The sequence below is a fragment of the Benincasa hispida genome, chromosome 2, assembly GCF_027475165.1.
Source record: "Benincasa hispida cultivar pf3 chromosome 2, pf3_genome.v1.1, whole genome shotgun sequence".
Taxonomy (NCBI): domain Eukaryota; kingdom Viridiplantae; phylum Streptophyta; class Magnoliopsida; order Cucurbitales; family Cucurbitaceae; genus Benincasa; species Benincasa hispida.
Window position 1 is genome coordinate 51,565,415 of NC_143479.1, and position 20,217 is coordinate 51,585,631.

Below are 20,217 nucleotides of genomic sequence, written 5' to 3' on the forward strand. Positions count from 1 at the left end.
TTTTCTCAACAACATAATATATCATAATTTAAGATTTTTTATAAAATAAATATTAATTTATATTAAATTTTAATATATTACTAAAAAATAATAAGAATTACGATATAACTAAAAATATATGATATACATGGTTGAGAGTATTTATTTTAATTATATAATGCAAATGAAGATCAATATATATATGTAAAATAAAATAAAATAAAAAGAATAAAATAGTAAAATGGGATGCCCTCAACTCAAGAATCTAAAAAACCCATGTTTCGAGAGGGAATTCAAAACTCTCTAGATGCCCTCCATCCAAGCATCCTAGGATGCCCAAGAATCTTCAGATGTCGAGGCATCTCACAATACCGTAAAACAAACACGGTAATTAAGATGCTCACTCCATGAGAATCTAGTATGCCTACGAAACAAACGGTTCCTGAAGGTTTAGAACCCACACTCATAGGTTAAACTTGTAAGTTAACTTATTAACTTATTAACCGTCGGGTGAATTCATTTTTTTTTTCCCAACTAATTTTATATTCCACGTTTCTATTCCAAATAATATCTTAACCCTTAACTTCTTTTATAATTCAAAGAAATAAGTTCATGGTCGTTCTTTCTTACTTGAAACACAAACAAAATTCTTCACCCCTAACCTAAAAGCCCTTACACATGATTCAAAATGGCTTCTAATTTGATTATACATAACTTGCATCACAAAAATGGAACTATTAACTATATTCTGAAAATCATGTTGACATACTAGAATCTATGGTTGCATACATCTTGACACTTGATCGGAAAGAAATAACTTACCCTATGTTATTGTTGGGAATGCGATCAAAATCCCATATTGGTTAAATAAAAGAATGATCATGGGTTTATAAGGGAGGACAACTATTTCCATTTGTATAAGACCTTTTAGGGTTCTTTGGGCATGACTTAACCATGCTCGGTAGAATCCTCGAATGTTGAACAAAGATATTTAGTGGAGCCTCAAAAGTAGCCATGGTGTGATCCGTGGTTGAACTCTATTGGATAGGTAGGATGCTCCGGTGAAGAGGGGTAAGCCTAGATAATAGTTAGATGGGTGGAGAACTATTCAAGGGGAGGCTACTATGGAGATAGTTTGAGGGTCGTTGGAATTCCAACCCTCTTGATTGTGCTAGAGATTAGGGTTCTATTTCTTATTTCCTTATTTTAATTACTAAGTACTTTTCTTTCCATATTGTAAATAGTTCATAAATAAAATTATATCCGCTCTTGGGAACTTTGTTAGGCTTTTAGTGCAAGTGAAGGATTCCTAACAAATTGGTATCAAAGCCAACAAACTTCAAACCTAGGAAAAACGAGAAGAAGTGTTCTTCAAAGGTATAATCACTTGGTATCTATTTCTTGTTTTAAAACGCATGCTGTAATTTTGCTTAGAATGTATAAATTGTATGTTTACTGTAAATTTATGTTTTCAATCTAAATGAAATTTGGACGATCCGCTTCTGCTCATGGATCTCTTTGGTAACAAGTTCCTTCAATTGGTATCAGAGCCAGGTTGTAGTTCTGATTCCAAATTCCATTTCTGTATTGAAATCGCTTACAATTTTGGTGGGATTTAAGTTCTGCATTGCGCTTAAATGTTGAATGTATGTGGATAGTTGTTGATAGATGTTTCGAGATAGTAATCTTTGTTTTTGGCTTTCTGTTTAAATTACAAAAGTTAATTTGTAAGGGCTCCTGCATTTTTGGGCATTAAACTTGCAATCGAGTCTGTATTCGTATGTTTTTTAGTCGTTCGTGAAGCTTCAGAAGAAAGGTTGCAGTGTGTTTCAATGGAGAAGACGAAACGGTGGCTGTATCGTGTAGCTAGAGCTAAACGATCGTTTAGATTTTGCTATGCATTCATGTAGAGTTTTCTAAACGATCGCATAGCTAATGCTACGTGATCGTGTAGAGTTTGCTACACAATCTTGTTGCGTTGGCTACATGATCGCGTAGGCGATTGATGGACGATACACGGTACTCGGTGTATAAACTCGTGTAGACTATCATCGCTAGTCAGTAGCTACACGATCGTAGTATACGATACTCGATACACGATCGTGTAGACTATCATGCTCACGCATAGTAAATAGCTACACGATCGCGTGGACTTTCATGCTCATCGCATAGTCAAAAGCTACAAAATCATTTTTACACGATCATCTATACTCGATGCACGTTACTCGACGATCAGGATTTTGCTACACAATCAAGCTACAAGGGTTCTTGGTAGAGCAGTCCAAGGCAAGCAGTTCAAGACCTAGTTCACTTATTCCGAACCGGTGGACTCACCTTTTGTAATAGTTTAGTATTTTTTTCCAGTTTTGAGATTAAATATCCCAGTCCATCAACTTTAATTAAATATGCATATGATGTATGTTTATATTATATGTCATAATGTATGTCATATAGTTTTAAAACCCACCATAGGTTATGCATTTTTTTTCATGCATCATTTTATATTATAAGTGTTATAATATATTAGTATGCATGATTTAAATTACATAAAGCATGCTCATGCATCATATAATATAAGAGTTATAATATATGTATGCATGCATTATAGCATATTCATGCATCATTTATATTATAAATATTATAATATAAGGTAGAATGTTTGTATGGAATGTATGCTATAGTTTAATTCATTACTTGTTTATATAAAAGTTATATATTAATAATTAATGAACATTACATGAAACATGACAATACTTTAGGTTAATTTATAATTGTTATAAATAACTTATGTATGTCTAGTTTGCAATGTTAATTGGTTTTAGTGATTTCATTTCTTATAAGTGTTATAATTAATAATAAAGAGTTGCATGCAAATCTTAGGTTTTAATCATTTTTTAAAAGTGTTTTAAAATTTGATTGAGATAGACCTAAGATCACATTTCTAATAAGATTATAAATATAAGTTTAATCTTTTAAATCGGTTTAATAGGATTAAGTTGATTCCTAATAAAAGATTAAATATGTAACAAATGTATCTATAAGGGACCTTTTGTCTAAGGCTGGTTCTGGCTAGGTTGGGATACTTAAGTCGATGAAAACGTCGCACCCCTACCTCGGAACCTACCTGGAAAGGTGAATTAGATAGATTTGTTACATGCATGCAAATTTGATGAAAGTCTATTAAAGAGTTTAATAAGACTTAAATTAAAGTTGTTTAATCATCAAAAGCAAATGTTGTTTTTGAGAAAATTAAACAAATCACTTAGATAAAATCAGTAGCCGGATTTTCTAAGTTAATGAACCCTAGGTAGAACATTCAGTGGGAGAAAATGGAGTATATGATACTTCACTTTAACCTCTATATGTTTCTCCCTAAAAGTTCACACCGTGAGATCTATCCTCGGCATCGAGATACCATTGGTGTCCCCCTACGGATGGCATTTGGGTAGGTCAATACCAAGGTGAATGGAGAAAGTGTTCATAGTAAGTAGGAGCGGGACGTGTGACAACATATCCCTCAGTCTCTCTCGTTAGGTAGAATAAAGTTTTATGCATCGCCTCATGACATCGTGGGTGTCCTCCTAAAGGATGGAAGTTTTGCATAACTCTTTATTTGATCTCCATAAATGGGGGTTGCTTTAGTCTCTTGTTCTAATTGGCTTTTTCCTAAGGTTGGCTTATTAGGGTGGGACTTTAAGACCTAAAATGAGGAGTTACACTTACACAGAATTGTTAAGGATGTTAACAAATTCTGGACCAAACAATGGTGACTATTAGATTTAGTTACAAGGAGTTGTTTCTGTCTAATGGTTGAGATTGTCTCATTTCAGTTAAAGAACACTTGATCACCCTATGGTAACTTTTGTCCTGCCTCACTGAAGCATTATTGTAAAATAGATGTAACTTAGGGTACACTAGACTATTTTGCTAAAACATGATTGGTTTTATAAAACTGGTTTAATGCAAGTAGACTTAATTAAGTTTGTTCTGTTTCAGCAATTATATTATGGCTACTGCGACTCTTAGCTTACTTGTCGCCGACAAACTAATTGGCAAGAACTACGCTAGTTGGAAAAATACAATAAACACGATTTTAATCATCGATGATCTCAGATTCGTCCTGACAGAGGAGTGTCCTCCCATTCTAGCTCCTACTACTCCTCGAAATATTTTGTTTTCCTTTTATCTCACGATTACCATGAATCACCAATAACCACTGACTTAATTAGTTATTAGATAAAAAGATTTAATTATCCAATAATTAATATTAATATAAATATAAATGATAACCAACTTATCATACTATATTTATAACCTATAGTTTTAATATTTCATCTCATGAAACATATAAACCATAGTTCTTTTCTATTCCATGGTACTTAATTAAATCTCATTTACATTAATCCTCCACTAGATATATCTCATACATCATATCGATCATATTATATATAATCAAAATACCTCTTGTCAATTTGAACATTTCAAATCAACACCAAGAACTGATCCTCAACTAAATCCATTGAGCTACCAAGGAGACCTTATGGACCTGTAGCTCGAAGTTCCAACGATACGTGAATAACTAACTAAACTCTTTAGTCACGGGATCCACCATTTGTTAACTATCAGGCACTCCACTAAAGACTGACAGTTGAACTCTCCTTACCACAGATACATTATGTGTACATCTTAACCAATCAGCAGTGTGACAACCCTTCACAGATCGCTCGTAAGTACAGCTGGGTCAATAACCGTTATGCCCCTGTAGTTACATCTAACTCCTTAAGTACCATTGATCTCTCTAATAAACATAAGTCATAGTCCTACTAAAACTGAGTCCTCTCTTCCAAAGAGAAGTAGTGGCCACTATGTTCAAGCTCTGGAATCAACCCTTAAGGAAGCAATCTCTCTACTTATCCCTGCTTCGGGAAATGAGTGAATTTCATCTTGTGGATTGAGTTCCCAGCTCCCAGATCAAACAAGCCCTAAAAAAGGTAGGCATGTTGAGTTGGCAATCTGGCCATTCTCACCCATATTAATCAAAGGACCACCCTCAAGAGTAGGAGTTCCCAAAACACTCAAGATTAAGGTCGTGTCATCTATAGTCGTTTAGGTGAGATGTAAGTCTCTAGTATTAACGGTGTTATATACAGAGTCTAGTCATCTCGTGGTCCAGGTCTTATACAAACTCTTTGTATAGGACATCCTCACTCGCACGTCTCCACATGACTGGTCAGGATCTACCATCTATAGTAGTTTATAACTCTTGCAAATCTCTACAAAGCGGGTCGTATTCGTAGTGTCACCAGGATCAGATATCTCACCTTAATCCTTATACTACAGACCTATTTAGGTTGCCACTTAAGGCATGATCAACTTATATATCACATATATATGCTTAAGTTCACATAAGATAACCAAAGAGCTTTGGTTATTGGGTATGAGTAAATGCCAAAATTAAATAACAATTATTTTATTCATCAAACAATGTGTATCTTTACAAAACAACGAGACTCCGAGAGAATTAGGACACCAATCCCAACACGGGAAGCATACGAGTGATGGACAAGGGCGAACGAGAAGGTCCGAGCGTATATCTTAGCCAGCCTTAACGAAGTTTTGGCCAAGAAGTATGACCCATGGCCACTGCACGCGAGATCATGGAATCCCTGCGGAGAATGTTCGAACAACCATTTGCATAGCTCCGGCACGACGCTTTCAAGTACATCTTCAACTCACGGATGCAAGAGAGGTCATCTGTTCAAGAACATGTTCTCAACATGATGATCTACTTCAACGTGGCTGAATGAACGGGTCGAGCATCGATGAGGCCAGCCAGGTTATCATAATTCTGGAATCCTTACCAGATAACTTCCTTCATTTCCATAGCAAAGTTGTTCTGAACAAGATTGACTACAACCTTACTACTCTGCTCAATGAGCTGCAGACTTCCCAATCCTTGTTGAAAATCAATGAGAATAAAGGTGAAGCAAATGTTGTTTCATCATCTAAAAAGTTCCATAAAGGTTCGACCCCTGAAACTAAGTTTGCACCTTCTTCCTCTGGCACCAGAAAGTGGAAGAAAAAGAAGGGTGGTAAGGGAAAGGCTCCTGTTAACCCACAAGTTACTACTCCAAGGGGTAGACAACCAGTGAGGGTTGACAAGGGAAAATGTTTCCATTGCAACCAGGATGGGCACTGGTAGAGGAATTGCCCCAGATATTTAGCAGAAAAGAAGAAGGCTAAACAAGGTAAATGTGATTTGCTTGTTTTGGAGACTTATTTAATGGAGAATGAAGATTCTGCCCAGATTATTGACTCTGGGGCCAATAACCATGTTTGTTCTTCATTTCAGGAAATTAGTTCCTGGCGGCAGCTTGATGCTAGTGAGATGACAATATGAGTTGGAAACGAGCACGTCGTCTCAGCTGTGGCAGTAGGAGATCTCTGATTAACTTAACAGAACAAATTTCTCATTTTGAATTATGTATTTGTTGTTCCTGATTTAAAGAGGAACTTAGTGTCTGTAAAATGTTTGTTAGAATGTAATTATCAACTGAATTTTTCTTACAGTAAAATGTTTATTACTAAGAATGGAGTTGATATATGTTCTGCTCAACTGGAAAATAATTTGTATGTGCTAAGGCCATTAGCAACAAATGTCCTCCATAACATAGAGATGTTTAAAATTGTCGTAACTCAAAATAAGCGACTTAAAATTTCTCCTAAGGAAAATGCCCATCATTGGCACCTAAGATTAGGACACATTAATCTCAATAGGATTAAGAGGTTGATGAAGAATGGACTTCTAAGCAAGTTAGAAGAAAATTCTTTACCTATGTGTGAGTCATGCCTTGAAGGCAAAATGACTAAAAGGCTTTTTATTGGAAACGGTCATAGGGCCAAAGAATCTCTAGAGCTAGTGCATTCAGACCTTTGTGGTCCGATGAATGTAAAAGTCAGGGGAGGTTATGAATATTTCATCACTTTCACTGATGATTATTCTAGATAAGGGTACGTTTATTTAATGCAACAGAAGTCTGAGTCCTTTGAAAAGTTCAAAGAATTCAAGGTTGAAGTTGAAAATGCATTAAATAGAGCGATTAAAACACTTCGATCTAATTTAGGTGGAGAGTTTTTAGATTCATCTTTCCAGAACTATTTAATAGAACATGGAATAGTATCCCAACTCCCAGCATCTAGTACACCTCAGCAGAATGGTATATCAAAAAGGAGAAATCAAACTCTGTTAGACATGGTTTGGTCTATGATGAGTTACGTTTCCTTACCTGACTCATTTTGGGATTATGCAGTAGAGACTGTAGCTCATATCTTGAACTATGTTCCCTCTAAGAGTGTTGCTAAAACACCTCTAGAGTTATGGAATGATCGTAAAGCTAGTTTACGTCAATTCAGAAACTGGGACTGTCCAACACATGTGCTTGAGGCCAACCCTAAGAAACTGGAACCACGTTCAAGGTTATGCCTATTTGTAGACTACCCCAAGTGAATGAGAGGTTGTTATTTATATGATCCTAAAGAAAACAAAGTATTTGTATCGATAAATGCTACTTTTCTCGAGGAAGACCACATAAGGGAGCACAAACCCAGAAGTAAAATCGTGTTGAATGAGCTTTCTAAAGAAACTACTGAATCTTCCATAAGAGTTGTTGAAGAGCCTGGTACCTCAACAAGAGTTGTTGAAGTAGGTTCATTTAGTAGGTCAAATCCACCTCAAGTGTTGAGGGAACCTCGACGTAGTGGGAGGATTGCAAACCCACCTATTCGCTACATGGGTTTAACTGAAATCCTAACTATGGTAGCTGATAGTGAGGTTGAGGATTCATTGTCTTACAAGACGGAAATAGAGGATGTTGAAAAAAAATGAATGGATCAAAGCCATGGATCTCGAAATGGAGTCTATGTACTTCAATTCAGTTTGGGATCTTGTAAATCAACCTAATGGGGTTAAACCTATAGGTTACAAATGGATCTACAAGAGGAAACGAGGTGCTGATGGGAAGGTGCAAACCTTCAAAGCTAGACTGGTGGCAAAAGGTTATACCCAGGTAAAGGGAGTCGACTATGAGGAGACTTTCTCGCCTGTTGCCATGCTGAAGTTTATATGGATCTTCCTATCCATTGCCTCATATTATGACTATGAGATATGACAAATGGATGTCAAGACTGCTTTTTTGAATGGTAATCTTAAGGAGACCATTTATATGGTGCAACCCGAGGGATTCATAGTCCAAAGTTAAGAGCAAAAGGTTTGCAAGCTTAATCAGTCCATTTATGGACTGAAACAAGCATCTCGATCTTGGAATATAAGGTTTGATATTGCGATCAAATCTTATGGTTTTGATCAGAACGTTGATTGAGTCTTGTGTCTACAAGAAGAACATCAACAGTTCAGTAGTTTTTCTAGTGTTATATGTAAATGATATCCTACTCATTGGGAATGATGTAGGTTTACTGACTACAGTTAAGAATTGACTAACGACCCAATTCCAAATGAAAGATTTGATAGAGGCTCAGTTTGTTTTAAGTATTCAGATCTTTCGAGATCGAAAAAACAAAATGCTAGCACTGTCTCAGGCATCGTATATTGACAAGATGTTGATCAAGTATTCAATGCAGAACTCCAAGAAGGGCCTATTGCCTTTTAGGCACGGAGTTACTTTGTCTAAGGAACAATGTCCTAAGACACCTCAAGAGGTTGAAGATATGAGATGGGTCCTATCGCACCCCCTCCCGATTACCCTCTAAAACCGAAAGAGGATATGACGGCAGCAGTTACAGACCTATTTGCCAGCGCTTACTGACTAACTTAAGTTAACCTGCTTAAAACCTCAATATGCAAAATGACTTGGCAAACACACAACCATGAAGTTAAACAGTGCAAGACTTATTTACAATTCCAAAAATAAACATATGTCCAACGAAATAAAATGATAAGAATAAACATGGGTTTCAATAGAAAATAAGTTTCACAAGTCCCCAACTCCTTTCCAAATATGTGTACATCAAAACAAGCTTAACCTAAGCTTCTTCTTAAGGTCAACAAACTTTGGGTGGCAAGCTGCAGTGGATTCAACCGCGAAGGAACTGACCGCTATCTAGGAAAAGGAAAAACATTTGAAAACTGTGAGTTGGTTGCCCAGTGAGTGACTCATGGAAATACATATCTTCTCAAGCCTTTCATATGCATTAATATAAATAAATAAACATGCTGAAAATTAATCTCAAGCAACTTGTATAGTATCATTCATTAATCATAGTGTTATAATCAATCATACTATCAAACCTTAGTTGAGAACGAGCATTCAAAGCTCCCAATGTCCATTCATGGCTGTGAGACCTATACTTCGGTCCCATTATAAAGATTGTTGCCAGAAGACCCATACTTTGGCCTCTCATAAAGAACTACCTACATACACGTGGAGTATACTAAGTACGTCAACACCTTAGGTACTTCCTCGGATACCTTCTATACCTTCGGTACCCGATATATTAGAATGCAACATTCATAGGAAATTCAAGCATCATAAACTTTAGGCTTAGCACTTACTTAGCTTTCGCCTTAAGAGCATTATTAACATTCAACATGCATACTTCACAATTATAAACATGTAGTTGCAATACTCTTTCATACATTCTTAACATACATTAGGATTAGTAAGACTCATTTAAATAACTTGAAACGTCATGCTTAGGAAATGTCATGAACTCTTTAAAATATAAGTATAAACTTTAGTTGCTTGGAAAACCCATGAACGTTAGCATAAAATTCATATGGAACGCATGTCCCTTTTCTTGAACATATTTGAAAACATTTAGTCACTCACAGATCTTTGGGCTTGGTTCTTCCTAAGCTTTGTAGGCCTCCCCAATGAACATAGCTCCTACACATAAAAGAATAAGAGTTTAGTTGCTACTTTGGCCTCCCTTTTGAGACTACTCTTTTAACCAAGCTCATATTTAGCAATGAGTTGCCTATTCGTCCAATATTTCCATATTCAACTTCTAACGTAAATAACTTGAAAACTAGAACTCATTTTAAGAAATTTCCTTCTTCAAACATGTTCAGAATTTTGTGAACAATGTTACCTCAAAGTCTCAACGTGAAACTTCTTGTGGTTTAACCTGGGCCTTCAAATCTTTCCCGAAAGCGCTAACTGCAACTCCCTGCTTGAGCAAAGATTCCAAGTTTAACTTCCAAAATATGTACCTCAAACCCTAGACCTTTTCTTGCCAAGGTTCCTTCTACAAACTTACTTGAAATGGTGTTCACGATAATACCTTAAAGTTTTGGCTTGAAAATCCAAGTGGTTCGATCTAGATCTACGTTTCTTCGTCGAGTGCCCGAAAATGCCCAAAAATGAACCTTCAACTCTTCCTTCCATCTCCGACCCTCTTTCCGGTGAGAATTCCCTTCCAAAGGCTCGATTTCAGAAACTAGGCTCGTAGAGCTTTCCAATGGTACCAAGTTCTTCTGATTTACTCAAGCAAATCGTCCAAAACGAGCCCTTGAAGTTCTCTTCCCTTTTTATACTACTGTCCAGCCCATTGCATGAAATCTCCTTAAGCCACTTCACCCACTAGTGGAGATTAAGAGTCGAGATCAAGTCATCTGTCCGGGTAACTAAAAGAGAAGTTTAAAATTGAGCATTTAAAACTGAGTGTTTCGAGCAACTTGATCCTCGTTGGGAAAACTCGATGGAGGAAGGTCCTTACTTGATGGAAGATTCTGAGGCTTTCTGTTAAATACTTGATGAAAGGACTCGATACTCGATTGGAAACCTGACGCTGGGAGCTCGCTCAATGCACGCTCCTTACTCGATCGCTCACACTCGACGCGTGACCCTTCCTCGTTTACCCTCAACGCTTGACCCTTTCCTCGATCACTTATACTCGATGCTCAAACCTTCCTCGATCACTTGTCCTTGAAGCTTGGTAGCATTTACTCGATGCCTCTTGAGCTCACTCGACACTCAATCACCCTTCAACACGATCAACACTTAGCTAGAAATTCTCTTCGTAAAGCTAGATTAATAAGTAACTGAGGGCTAAGTTTCTATACTTAAACATTTTCCTTCATTAAACTCATCCTTTACCTCAAAATGCACAAATCCAATCTAACTTAAATATTTAACTCATCATTTTGCTTAACTTAAACAATGATCATAATTAAAAAGGAGAAAGTAAGGTACGGGTTTTACAGGTCTCCTATGCATCTGTCGTGGGTAGTTTGATGTATGTGATGTTATGTACCAGACCTGACATCTGCTATACAGTGGAGATAGTTAGTAGATATCAATCTAATCCAAGATATGATCACTAGACAGCCTTCAAGAACATCCTCAAGTATCTACGGAGAACGATGAACTACATGCTTGTGTATGATTCTAAGGATTTGATCCTTACAGAATACACGGACTCTGATTTTTAGACTGATAAGGATTCTCGGAAATCCACTTCAGGATCAATGTTCATCTTAACAGAAGGGCAGTAGTATGGCGAAGCACCAAGCAAGGGTGTATTGCGGACTCCACCATGGAGGCTGAGTATGTAGCGGCTTGTGAAGCTGCTAAAGAGGTCTTTGGCTCAAGAAATTCCTGACCCATCTACAAGTTGTTCCAGACATGTCAAAACTCATCACTTTATTGTGATAATAGTGGTGTTGTGGCTAATTCCCATGAGCCTAGAAGTCATAAGCGCGGCAAGCACATAGAGCGGAAGTATCATCTCATCCAAGAGATTGTGCATCGAGGGGATATAATTGTCACGAAGATAGCTTCGGAGCACAACGTGGCTGATCCGTTTACGAAGGCCCTCACGACTACAGTGTTTGAAGGTCACCTGCAGAGTATAGGTCTATGGAATAGACCACGGCTGGACTAGGATAAGTGGGAGATCTTGTACTGGGCGTGTTATGCACTAGTTTATTGTTTTATGTACTTGTATTATATTATCTTATACACTCCATTAGCTTTAAGACAAGTAAGAGATTGTTGGGGTTGATGCCCTAAATCTCGTAGGGTCCTATAGTTTGTAAACCTTGTATGAACAAACTTGTATGTGATTAATAATATTTGATATTTTATTCACTTTGTCTATAAAATATGTGATATTTTAATTGCATTAACTACAAATCAATAAACTAACATCCAAGGTCATTGTTGTAACTTAAACATGTATATGAAGACATACAGGTGGATCATGTTTAAGTGATAACCTAAATGGTCTGTAGTATATGGATAAGGTTGAGTACTTTATCCTAGTGACACTACGAGTATGGCCCGCTTTGTGTTACAAATGTTGTAAAGAGCTACAAATAATCTAATCCTGATCATGCATGTATTATACATGCGAGTGGTGATATTCTATACAAAGGAGTTTGTATAAGACCGGACCACGAAATATTTAGTCTTATTATATAACACCGTTCATGATAGAGACTTTTATTTCACTAGGATGACCATAGGTAACATGACTTTAATCCTCAGTGAGTTGTGAACTCCTGCTTATGAGGGCGGTCTTTTGATTTGTATGGGTGAGAGTGACCAGATCACCGACTCAACAAGCCTACCGTTTTGGGGATTCGTCTAATTAGGGAGCTGGGAACTCAGCTACACAAGATGGAATTCATTCCTTCCCCGAAGCAGGGGTAAGTAGATAAATTGCTCCCTTAAGAGCTAATTTCGGGTCTTGAACAATGTGGCGTCACACCCTCTCCTGGCCCGAGAGGGGTTTAGTCATAGTAAGACTATAATCTATTGTTCGTATCAATGGTATTTAAGAAGTTAGCTGTAACTACTGTACTTACGAGCAATTTGTGAAGGATCATCGTACTGTTGATTGATTATATCCAATTGACACATAAATATATCTATAGTGCGAAGAGTGCAGTTGTCAGTCTTTAGTGGAGTGTCCAACAATTAATGAAAGGTGGATAATGTAATTAAAGAGTTTAATTAATTATTCACGTTAGAAGGATTTAGTTGAGAATCAGTTTTTGGGTTAAAGTTAAATTGTTCAAATTAACAAGAGGAAATTTAATTATATATAATATAATTCGATTAATTCAATTATATATGATATAATTGACATAATGTATTTGATACATTATAGTTTAATTGGAGGAATAAATATTTGAATGTGATTCAAAGATATTTTCTATGAATTAGATTCATAGTTGTTAAATTTAAAATAAATATGATTTATATTAAATGTCATAAAATAGAGAAAAAGAACTATAGTTTATATTGTATATGATGCAATATTAAAACTATAGGTTATAAATATAATATGATAAGTTAGTTATCATATTTATTTATATTATTTATTATTTTGAATAATAATCCATTTTTCTCTCAGACCACATTAGTAGGTGGTCAAGTAGTTTTTTATGGCAAATGGAATAAATAAAATATGATTTCATTTTTTTTCCAGAATTTGATATACGATAGTCATCTTCCTCAATCGTTTTCCTCCTTCAAACTCACAAAATCCCTCCTTACCAAAATAGTCAGTGCTCACAACTCCTAGGTTCTCACCTCGAGTATACCAAGGAATCCAAGTGGTTGTGTCTCATTTTTGGTTCGTAAGATTCTTGAAGAAAGTCTTCAAGGTTACTATGTTCGAGTTTTGTTGTTGTTTGAAGAGTTCATGACAGTTCGAGGGTTGTACGAGAAGAAGTGTTCTTCAAAAGTATAATCACTTGATATCTATTTCTTATTTTAAAAAGCATGTTGTAATTTTGCTTAGAATGTATAAACTGTATGTTTACTAGAAATTTATGTTTTCAATCTAAATGGAATTTGGACAATCCACTTCCGCTCATGGATCTCTTTGTAAATGAGTTCCTTTAGGTAACTTATATCTTTGGAGTTCATATATTTGTGGAGTTTATATGTCTATGTTTGAGATGTAGAGTTATTTGATCTGAATCCATATGTATTGTGTTTGGGGTGCATAGTTGAGTTCATATGTATGGGGTATCTGGTATAGTTTTACCTCTAAATAATCTGTTTTTATGATTACTATTTTTATTTTGAAACTTTTTTTATTCAATAATTCTACCCATATTTGTTTAAATAAAATATGTATTGCAATTTTTTTTTCTTTTGATTTTTAAAGCTTTTCTTTTTTTCTCTCTTTTTTTTTCTTTTGGTAATGAACAACAATTAACTCAGTACATTTCTTGCAAAAATATTAGGAGTGCAACAAAAAACCGAAAAATCGAAAATCCAAACCAATCCAAGATCCAATGGTTTTGTTTGGTTTTTTAGTATAAAATTAGACATATTGATCTAGGAGAAAACCAAAAAGCATCGGTTCGAATCGGTTTTTATTAGTAAAATCAATCAAAACCAAACCAAGCTAATGATATATATACCCTCGAAATAAACTCTTCATTAAGTATTTTTTTAGTTTTTTAATTATTACGGTGCATGTATATTTGATGTTAGATAAAAGACCAATTATTATGACGTGTATGTATTTTTACTTAGAAAATTGGTAAGGAAAAAACAAAAATGTCAAATTTTAATTTATAAGAAAAAAAAAAGAAATAAACTCAATTTTAATTTAAAATTAGCAAAAAGGGCCGATCCAAAACAAAGTGAAAATAAAAATTAAAAAAAAAAAATTGGAAGAAAAAGATAAAATGCTAAAAACCAAGAACAAAACTGATAACAAACCAATCCAATAAAACCAATTCATTGGTTTTGTCCTTTAATGGACATTGGTTTGGATCCCTTGGTTTTGTTCTTTAATGGACATTGGTTTGGATCCCTTCTTTGTAAAACCGATTGATTTGGTTTGGTTTGGTTCTTGGTTGACCCCAAAACTGACAAAATTTAACCGAACCGAGTATCACTTCTAAGAAATATAGTTAAATAAAATGAGAAACCAAGATAACTTCTAATTCCCAATTTTTCTCCATGAATTTCATCATCATCTTTTTTTTTTCTTCTTCTTTTCTGTTGTTGCTCTATATTTTTACTCAATCATGAACTTTTTTAAATTGAATCTCCCCCATCATTTTAGTGACCGATGGAATGCCATCACATTTTTTTAATAATTTCACATTCAATTCCTCTAAATTTGGGGATCATCAGAAAACAAATCTCCATTTTCACTCATTATTGTTAGAAAATAGTCCAGCAAAAAAAAATACTCATTTTATGGTATTTTGTTATACTTTACATACTTTGCAACTACATACATATTTTAACAAGTATTCTTAACACTCATTTGATATGCGAATTCAATTAAATAAAAATATATTTTACAAATTTCTACATATAAATATTGCACTAAATGCAAACAAAATACTATTATTTATATAATTAACAACCCTATAATATACCTTAACAATCATGAGTCTTATAATAGTCGAAAGTGGTTGTTGAAGTTGATTATCGAAGATGATTTTCGCTAGAGTTTGAAGTCGAAGGTGGTTGATGGAGCTTGAAGTTAGTCGCATGAAGGTGGTATTGGAGTTGGTTGTCGGAGTTTATTATCAGATGTGGTTGTCGAAGCTCGAAGTTGGTCGTCGGAGTTGTTCACTCGAAAGTGGTTATCGAAGGTGATTTTCGTTGGAGTTTGGAAGATGGTTGACGTAGTTGGTCATCGGAGTTTGTTGTCAGAGGTGGTTGCCAAAACTTGAAATTGATTATCGGAGTTGTCATCGAAGGTGGCTGCTGGAGTCTAGAATTGGTCATTGAAGTTAGTTGCACGAAGGTGGTCATTGGAGTTGGTTGCCTAAGTTGTCACCGGAGGTGGTTGTCGGAGCCTGGAGTTAGTCGCCAAAGTTGTCATAAAAGGTGGTTGTCGGAGGTCAGAGTTGGTTCCAAGAGTGTGACAGCAATAGTTGCCGACAGTGACTGCGATGGGTGGAGCCATTGAAAACATCAGAAGAATGGAGAGTTTGGGAGAGTTTGGGTGAGTTGGTAAAATATACCAACTCAACTACACCAATATTTAAGATTGGTGGACCAAACATTGAGTTGGTATATTATATCAACTCATGTTAGTGAGCCAAATATCCCCATAAAGACTTCTTTCTAAAAAAACCGAAAAACAATTAACAGCAAAAAGACAAAAATAGTTTTTTATGTAAAGTTTGACTTGTATATAATGTTTGAGAGTTTAAATTACCAAAATAAAATGTATTTGAAAGTTCTGAGAACAAAATAGAACTAAATATATTTAGACTCTATCTCCCAGAACTAAATATATTTACACTCTATCTCCCCTCAAATTGCTTCATCCAAAGGAATTGAAGGAAACATGGTTAACAGGTGTAAAATGGTTAAACAATTGAGATGATACTAGCGTTGAGCACGTAAACCTGAATCACCATAACCCACCAACCACCATTACATGGAAGCATATAAATAAAACTTGTTGGTGACTTGGTTTAAAAATGGTGAGGCAAGAAATGAGCTGAATACGAACCTGGTTAGCTTTTCATTTCAACTGTTTGAAGTTCATGTCAAGTAGATGTCATACTCCAAATATAACTGGACAAGGAAATGCAAGTTCAAAGTCAATAAACTGCAAGGGCTTGAAATGAAACCATTACATGCATCACAGAACATTTTCTTACCATTCAGAAGATTCTTCAAATGTTGATCTTACTGAAGAAGCGCTTTTTGGACTACGAGAGGTAGAACTTCATCATCTCTTAATTAACGAAGAGAATCATAATCATTTCTAGACTAGAAAGGTTTCTTTCGTTGACTAATCTTTTTTAAACCGAGTGTCGGAGGGCCTCTGCTCCTTGTATTATACTTATATCCCATCTCTCACTAATCTTCAGATAGGCCTTACCCACTCAAGGCCTATCTGTGGGAGATATGAAGAGGTTTAAATCACAGGGGCTTGAACCCAAGACTTCAAAGGATATCTCCAAATTTTCAAATCCTTACAGCTGGGGAATCCATCGGGGTGCTAGACAGCTTTCCGTAATGATATTTTTAGAGCACAAGCATGTGAGACGGAACTTGGTAGGTTTTCTCAACTCAAATCTGACGGCCTAGATTAACACAGAGAGGAGAAGTCTTTGAATGAAGAAATTTCAACCTCAACAAGTTCAAGCTGTCTTGTTAACCGTGTCAAACACTCGTAAATTTTCTCCGATTGAGGATGTGACTTGTCACAAATTATAAACTCATAAACTAAACCGTTGATCTCAATTGAACTACAACCTGGTGTTTTCTCTACCCCTCTTTCTTCCATCATCTTTCTTATCTTTCTTGCCTGCTCCCACATATTAGCATCGCCATACATATTTGCAAGCAACACATAAATTCCACTATCATGAGGATCCAACTCAAGAAGCTTAGAAGCCGCTCTTTCTCCCATATGAACATTTCCATGAATACGGCTGCCGAAGAACAATGCTCCCCACACTACGGCATCCGCTTCAAAAGGCATGCTCTTAATAAGCTCTTCTGCCTCTTCCAAGAAGCCAGCCCTACCTAGAAGGTCCACCAAACAAGAATAATGCTTAAGTTTTGGGGAAATACCATATTTGGAGCTCATTTGGTAAAAATAGTCCCGTCCCTGATCAACCAGCCCACCGTGACAACAAGCTGATAGGACCCCGATGAAGGTGATCTCGTCAGGCACCAGTCCAATGCTAATCATCTCCGAGAAGTAAGATATGGCAGTATGTGCTTGTCCATGAAGTGCTAGACCACAAATTATAGCTGTCCATGTCAATGAGTTTCTTCCTGGCATCTCTTCAAAAACCTGTATAGCCTTTTTTATGTTCCCACACTTAGCATACATGTCAACTAGAGCAGTTCCTAAGGCAACATTCATAGTAAGATTATGTTTATCAACATAGTGATGCATCCAAATTCCAACATCAAGTGCTCCAAGTTGAGAGCACGCGGATAAACAGTTAACAACAGTAACCTCATCCGGGTCAACATTACTGGACTGCATTTCATGAAACAGAGCCAAAGCCTCTTTACTACGCTTGGCTTGAACAAAGCCACCAATTAGAGCATTCCATGGGACAACATCCTTCTCTGGCATTTCATTGAACAGCCTCACAGCACTTTCAAACAACCCAAATTTGGCATATCCAACAACCATTGTTGTCCATGAAACAATAGTTTTCTTTGTCATGTTCTCAAATAGTATTTTTGCAGCCTCAATATCCTTACACTTAATATACATATCCATCAACGCATTGGCAAGTGGAACGGTCAAATTCAAACCCATTTCTTCAATGAATTGATGAAGCTTTCTTCCAAGAGCTAAATTTTCAAGCTGAGCAGAAGCTGAAACGACACCAATCATTGTGACCTCATCTGGCTTCACTTTCAGCTCCCCCATCTTGTAATAAAGATCCAATGCCTCGTCTGCCAGCCCACACCTAACATATCCATTGATGATGGAGTTCCAAGAAACCAAATCTCTCACACAACTTTCATCAAACACCTTACGTGCAGCCAACAATTCTCCACTTGAAACCAACACATGAATGATCGCATTGTGCACAAACAAATCCGAACCAAATCCCAACTGTAGTACATGCCCAAGAATCTCATTAGCCGTCCAACTCAACGACAAACCTGCACAAACCTTGAACAATAAAGGATAAGTATAATTATCAGGAATCGCCCTACCTTTTCTCAGCATTTTTCTGTACAAAAGAATAGCATTTCTGGGATTTTCACTCTCTAAATAACCCCTAATCGCCACATTCCAAGAAAAAACGTTCGGGTTCGCAGCATTGTCGAGAATTTTGTCACAGTAGTCGAGATTTCGCCACTCCGAAATCGCACAGAAAGCAACGAGGCGACTCAGAGCAAACCCATCTGAGATCAAACCGGTTGAAATCATTTGGGCATGAATTTGCCTCATTTGCGCCATGGAAGTGCATCTTTCTAAGAGGGAGAGAAGTGGGTTTGATTGAATCAGAACGTGAGATGTGTTCCAATTGGTGGGTTTGTCTTTGTGATGTGGAAGAGAGTGAGTGTGGAGTAGCAAAATGAAGGGGATTTGGAATGGTGATCTTGAGACCAAATGCGGATATCTAAAGATGAGAGTACTGACATTAAGATTGATCATGAAGCTCAAGCTGAAGTGAGAATGATGAAGGATGTAAATGGCGGCAAGCGATGGTTTGAAGATGAGAGTTCCTGCACGTTTGAAAATTGAAACCAGTATTGTGAAAGTTATAGTAACGAATTTTGTTTTATTTATTTATTTATTTATTTATTCTTGTGGCACTTGCAAAAGGCAAAACAAAATGAGCTCACCAAATAAATAGCAAATTTAGGATTTTCATTTAGCAAAATAGCAAAATATTTTTTAAATTGTGAAAATGATAAAATTGAACTAGATAATAAAAAATAATGATGAAAAATTGTCAAAACTACCCTCACTTAAAATAAAATACATAACTTCAAAAATTGAAGTTGGAGAGTATCTAAAATGTTTAACTAACCACAAATACACTATAATTAAATAATTATCACGCTAAACAATGTACCAAAATAAGCATCAAATCTACATCTAGAAGATACGATTAATACACTAAACTAGGCATGCATACAAAATTAAAACAAAAACAATCAAGAACGGATTTAATCGCAAAAGAAAGCAAATTCGGGATTTTGGAAAGCTTATTCCCCCAACACACACCATCATCGTGAGGAAAAAATACCTTTGTTTGGCGATACCAGCATAAAATCAATCCTCATCCCTTTCATTATGGTGCCCTCGATGAAAATACTAGATAACCTTTTTCCCAGGTAAAAGACTGTAAATTGTTCCCTAATCTTTCATCTTCTCGAGTATAATTTTCTTCTAAAACTCGTTTATCCATTAAGGGACTTCTTTACCGATTCAATTGCGAGATTGTTCCCTAATCTTTCACCTTCTCGAGTATAATCTTCTTCTAAAACTCGTTTATCAATTAAGGGACTTCTTTATCGATTCAGTTGCGAGAGGAAGGACGACTCTCACCTATTTCTACCGTCGAACGACAAAATCGACATAATCAAAGTCCGCTTCATAGGTAGAGAAATCTAAAACCTTGCAAAATCTTTCTTTTTGTCTTAGGTTGTAATTTGTTCTATATATTGTTTCCCCCATTCAAGGTAAGAAATAAGTGTTGAACAAAAATCTTTGAATATATACATTCATTTTTTTTTTCAAAAATAGTTAAAGAGTTACCTAATAGTTTTTTAAAATATAAGATTGTGTTTT

General features: G+C 36.0%; 1 protein-coding gene across 4 annotated transcripts; it reads right to left on the reverse strand.

The window, feature by feature from the left end:
• Positions 1–297: 297 nt before the first annotated feature.
• On the reverse strand, positions 298–19,235 carry SLO1 (SLOW GROWTH 1). Of its 4 annotated transcripts, none has more exons than XM_039022650.2 (3): positions 16,595–19,229; positions 16,444–16,508; positions 298–403 (listed from the first exon to the last, which is right to left on the reverse strand). In XM_039022650.2, the coding sequence occupies exon 1, from the start codon at positions 19,072–19,074 to the stop codon at positions 17,029–17,031; it is 2,046 nt and encodes a 681-aa protein (XP_038878578.2). In that variant the 5' UTR covers positions 19,075–19,229; the 3' UTR covers positions 298–403; positions 16,444–16,508; positions 16,595–17,028. The 4 variants fall into 4 exon arrangements, with proteins under 4 accessions (XP_038878578.2, XP_038878577.2, XP_038878576.2 ...); XM_039022649.2 differs by lacking the exon at positions 298–403 and adding an exon at positions 8,927–9,095; XM_039022648.2 differs by lacking the exon at positions 298–403 and adding an exon at positions 15,150–15,869 and having other exon boundaries at positions 16,595–19,235.
• Positions 19,236–20,217: the final 982 nt, after the last annotated feature.

Excerpts from the sequence above, each read along its gene's own strand:
- SLO1 (XM_039022650.2), bottom strand. The coding sequence starts at position 19,074 with ATGATCAATCTTAATGTCAGTACTCTCATCTTTAGATATCCGCATTTG.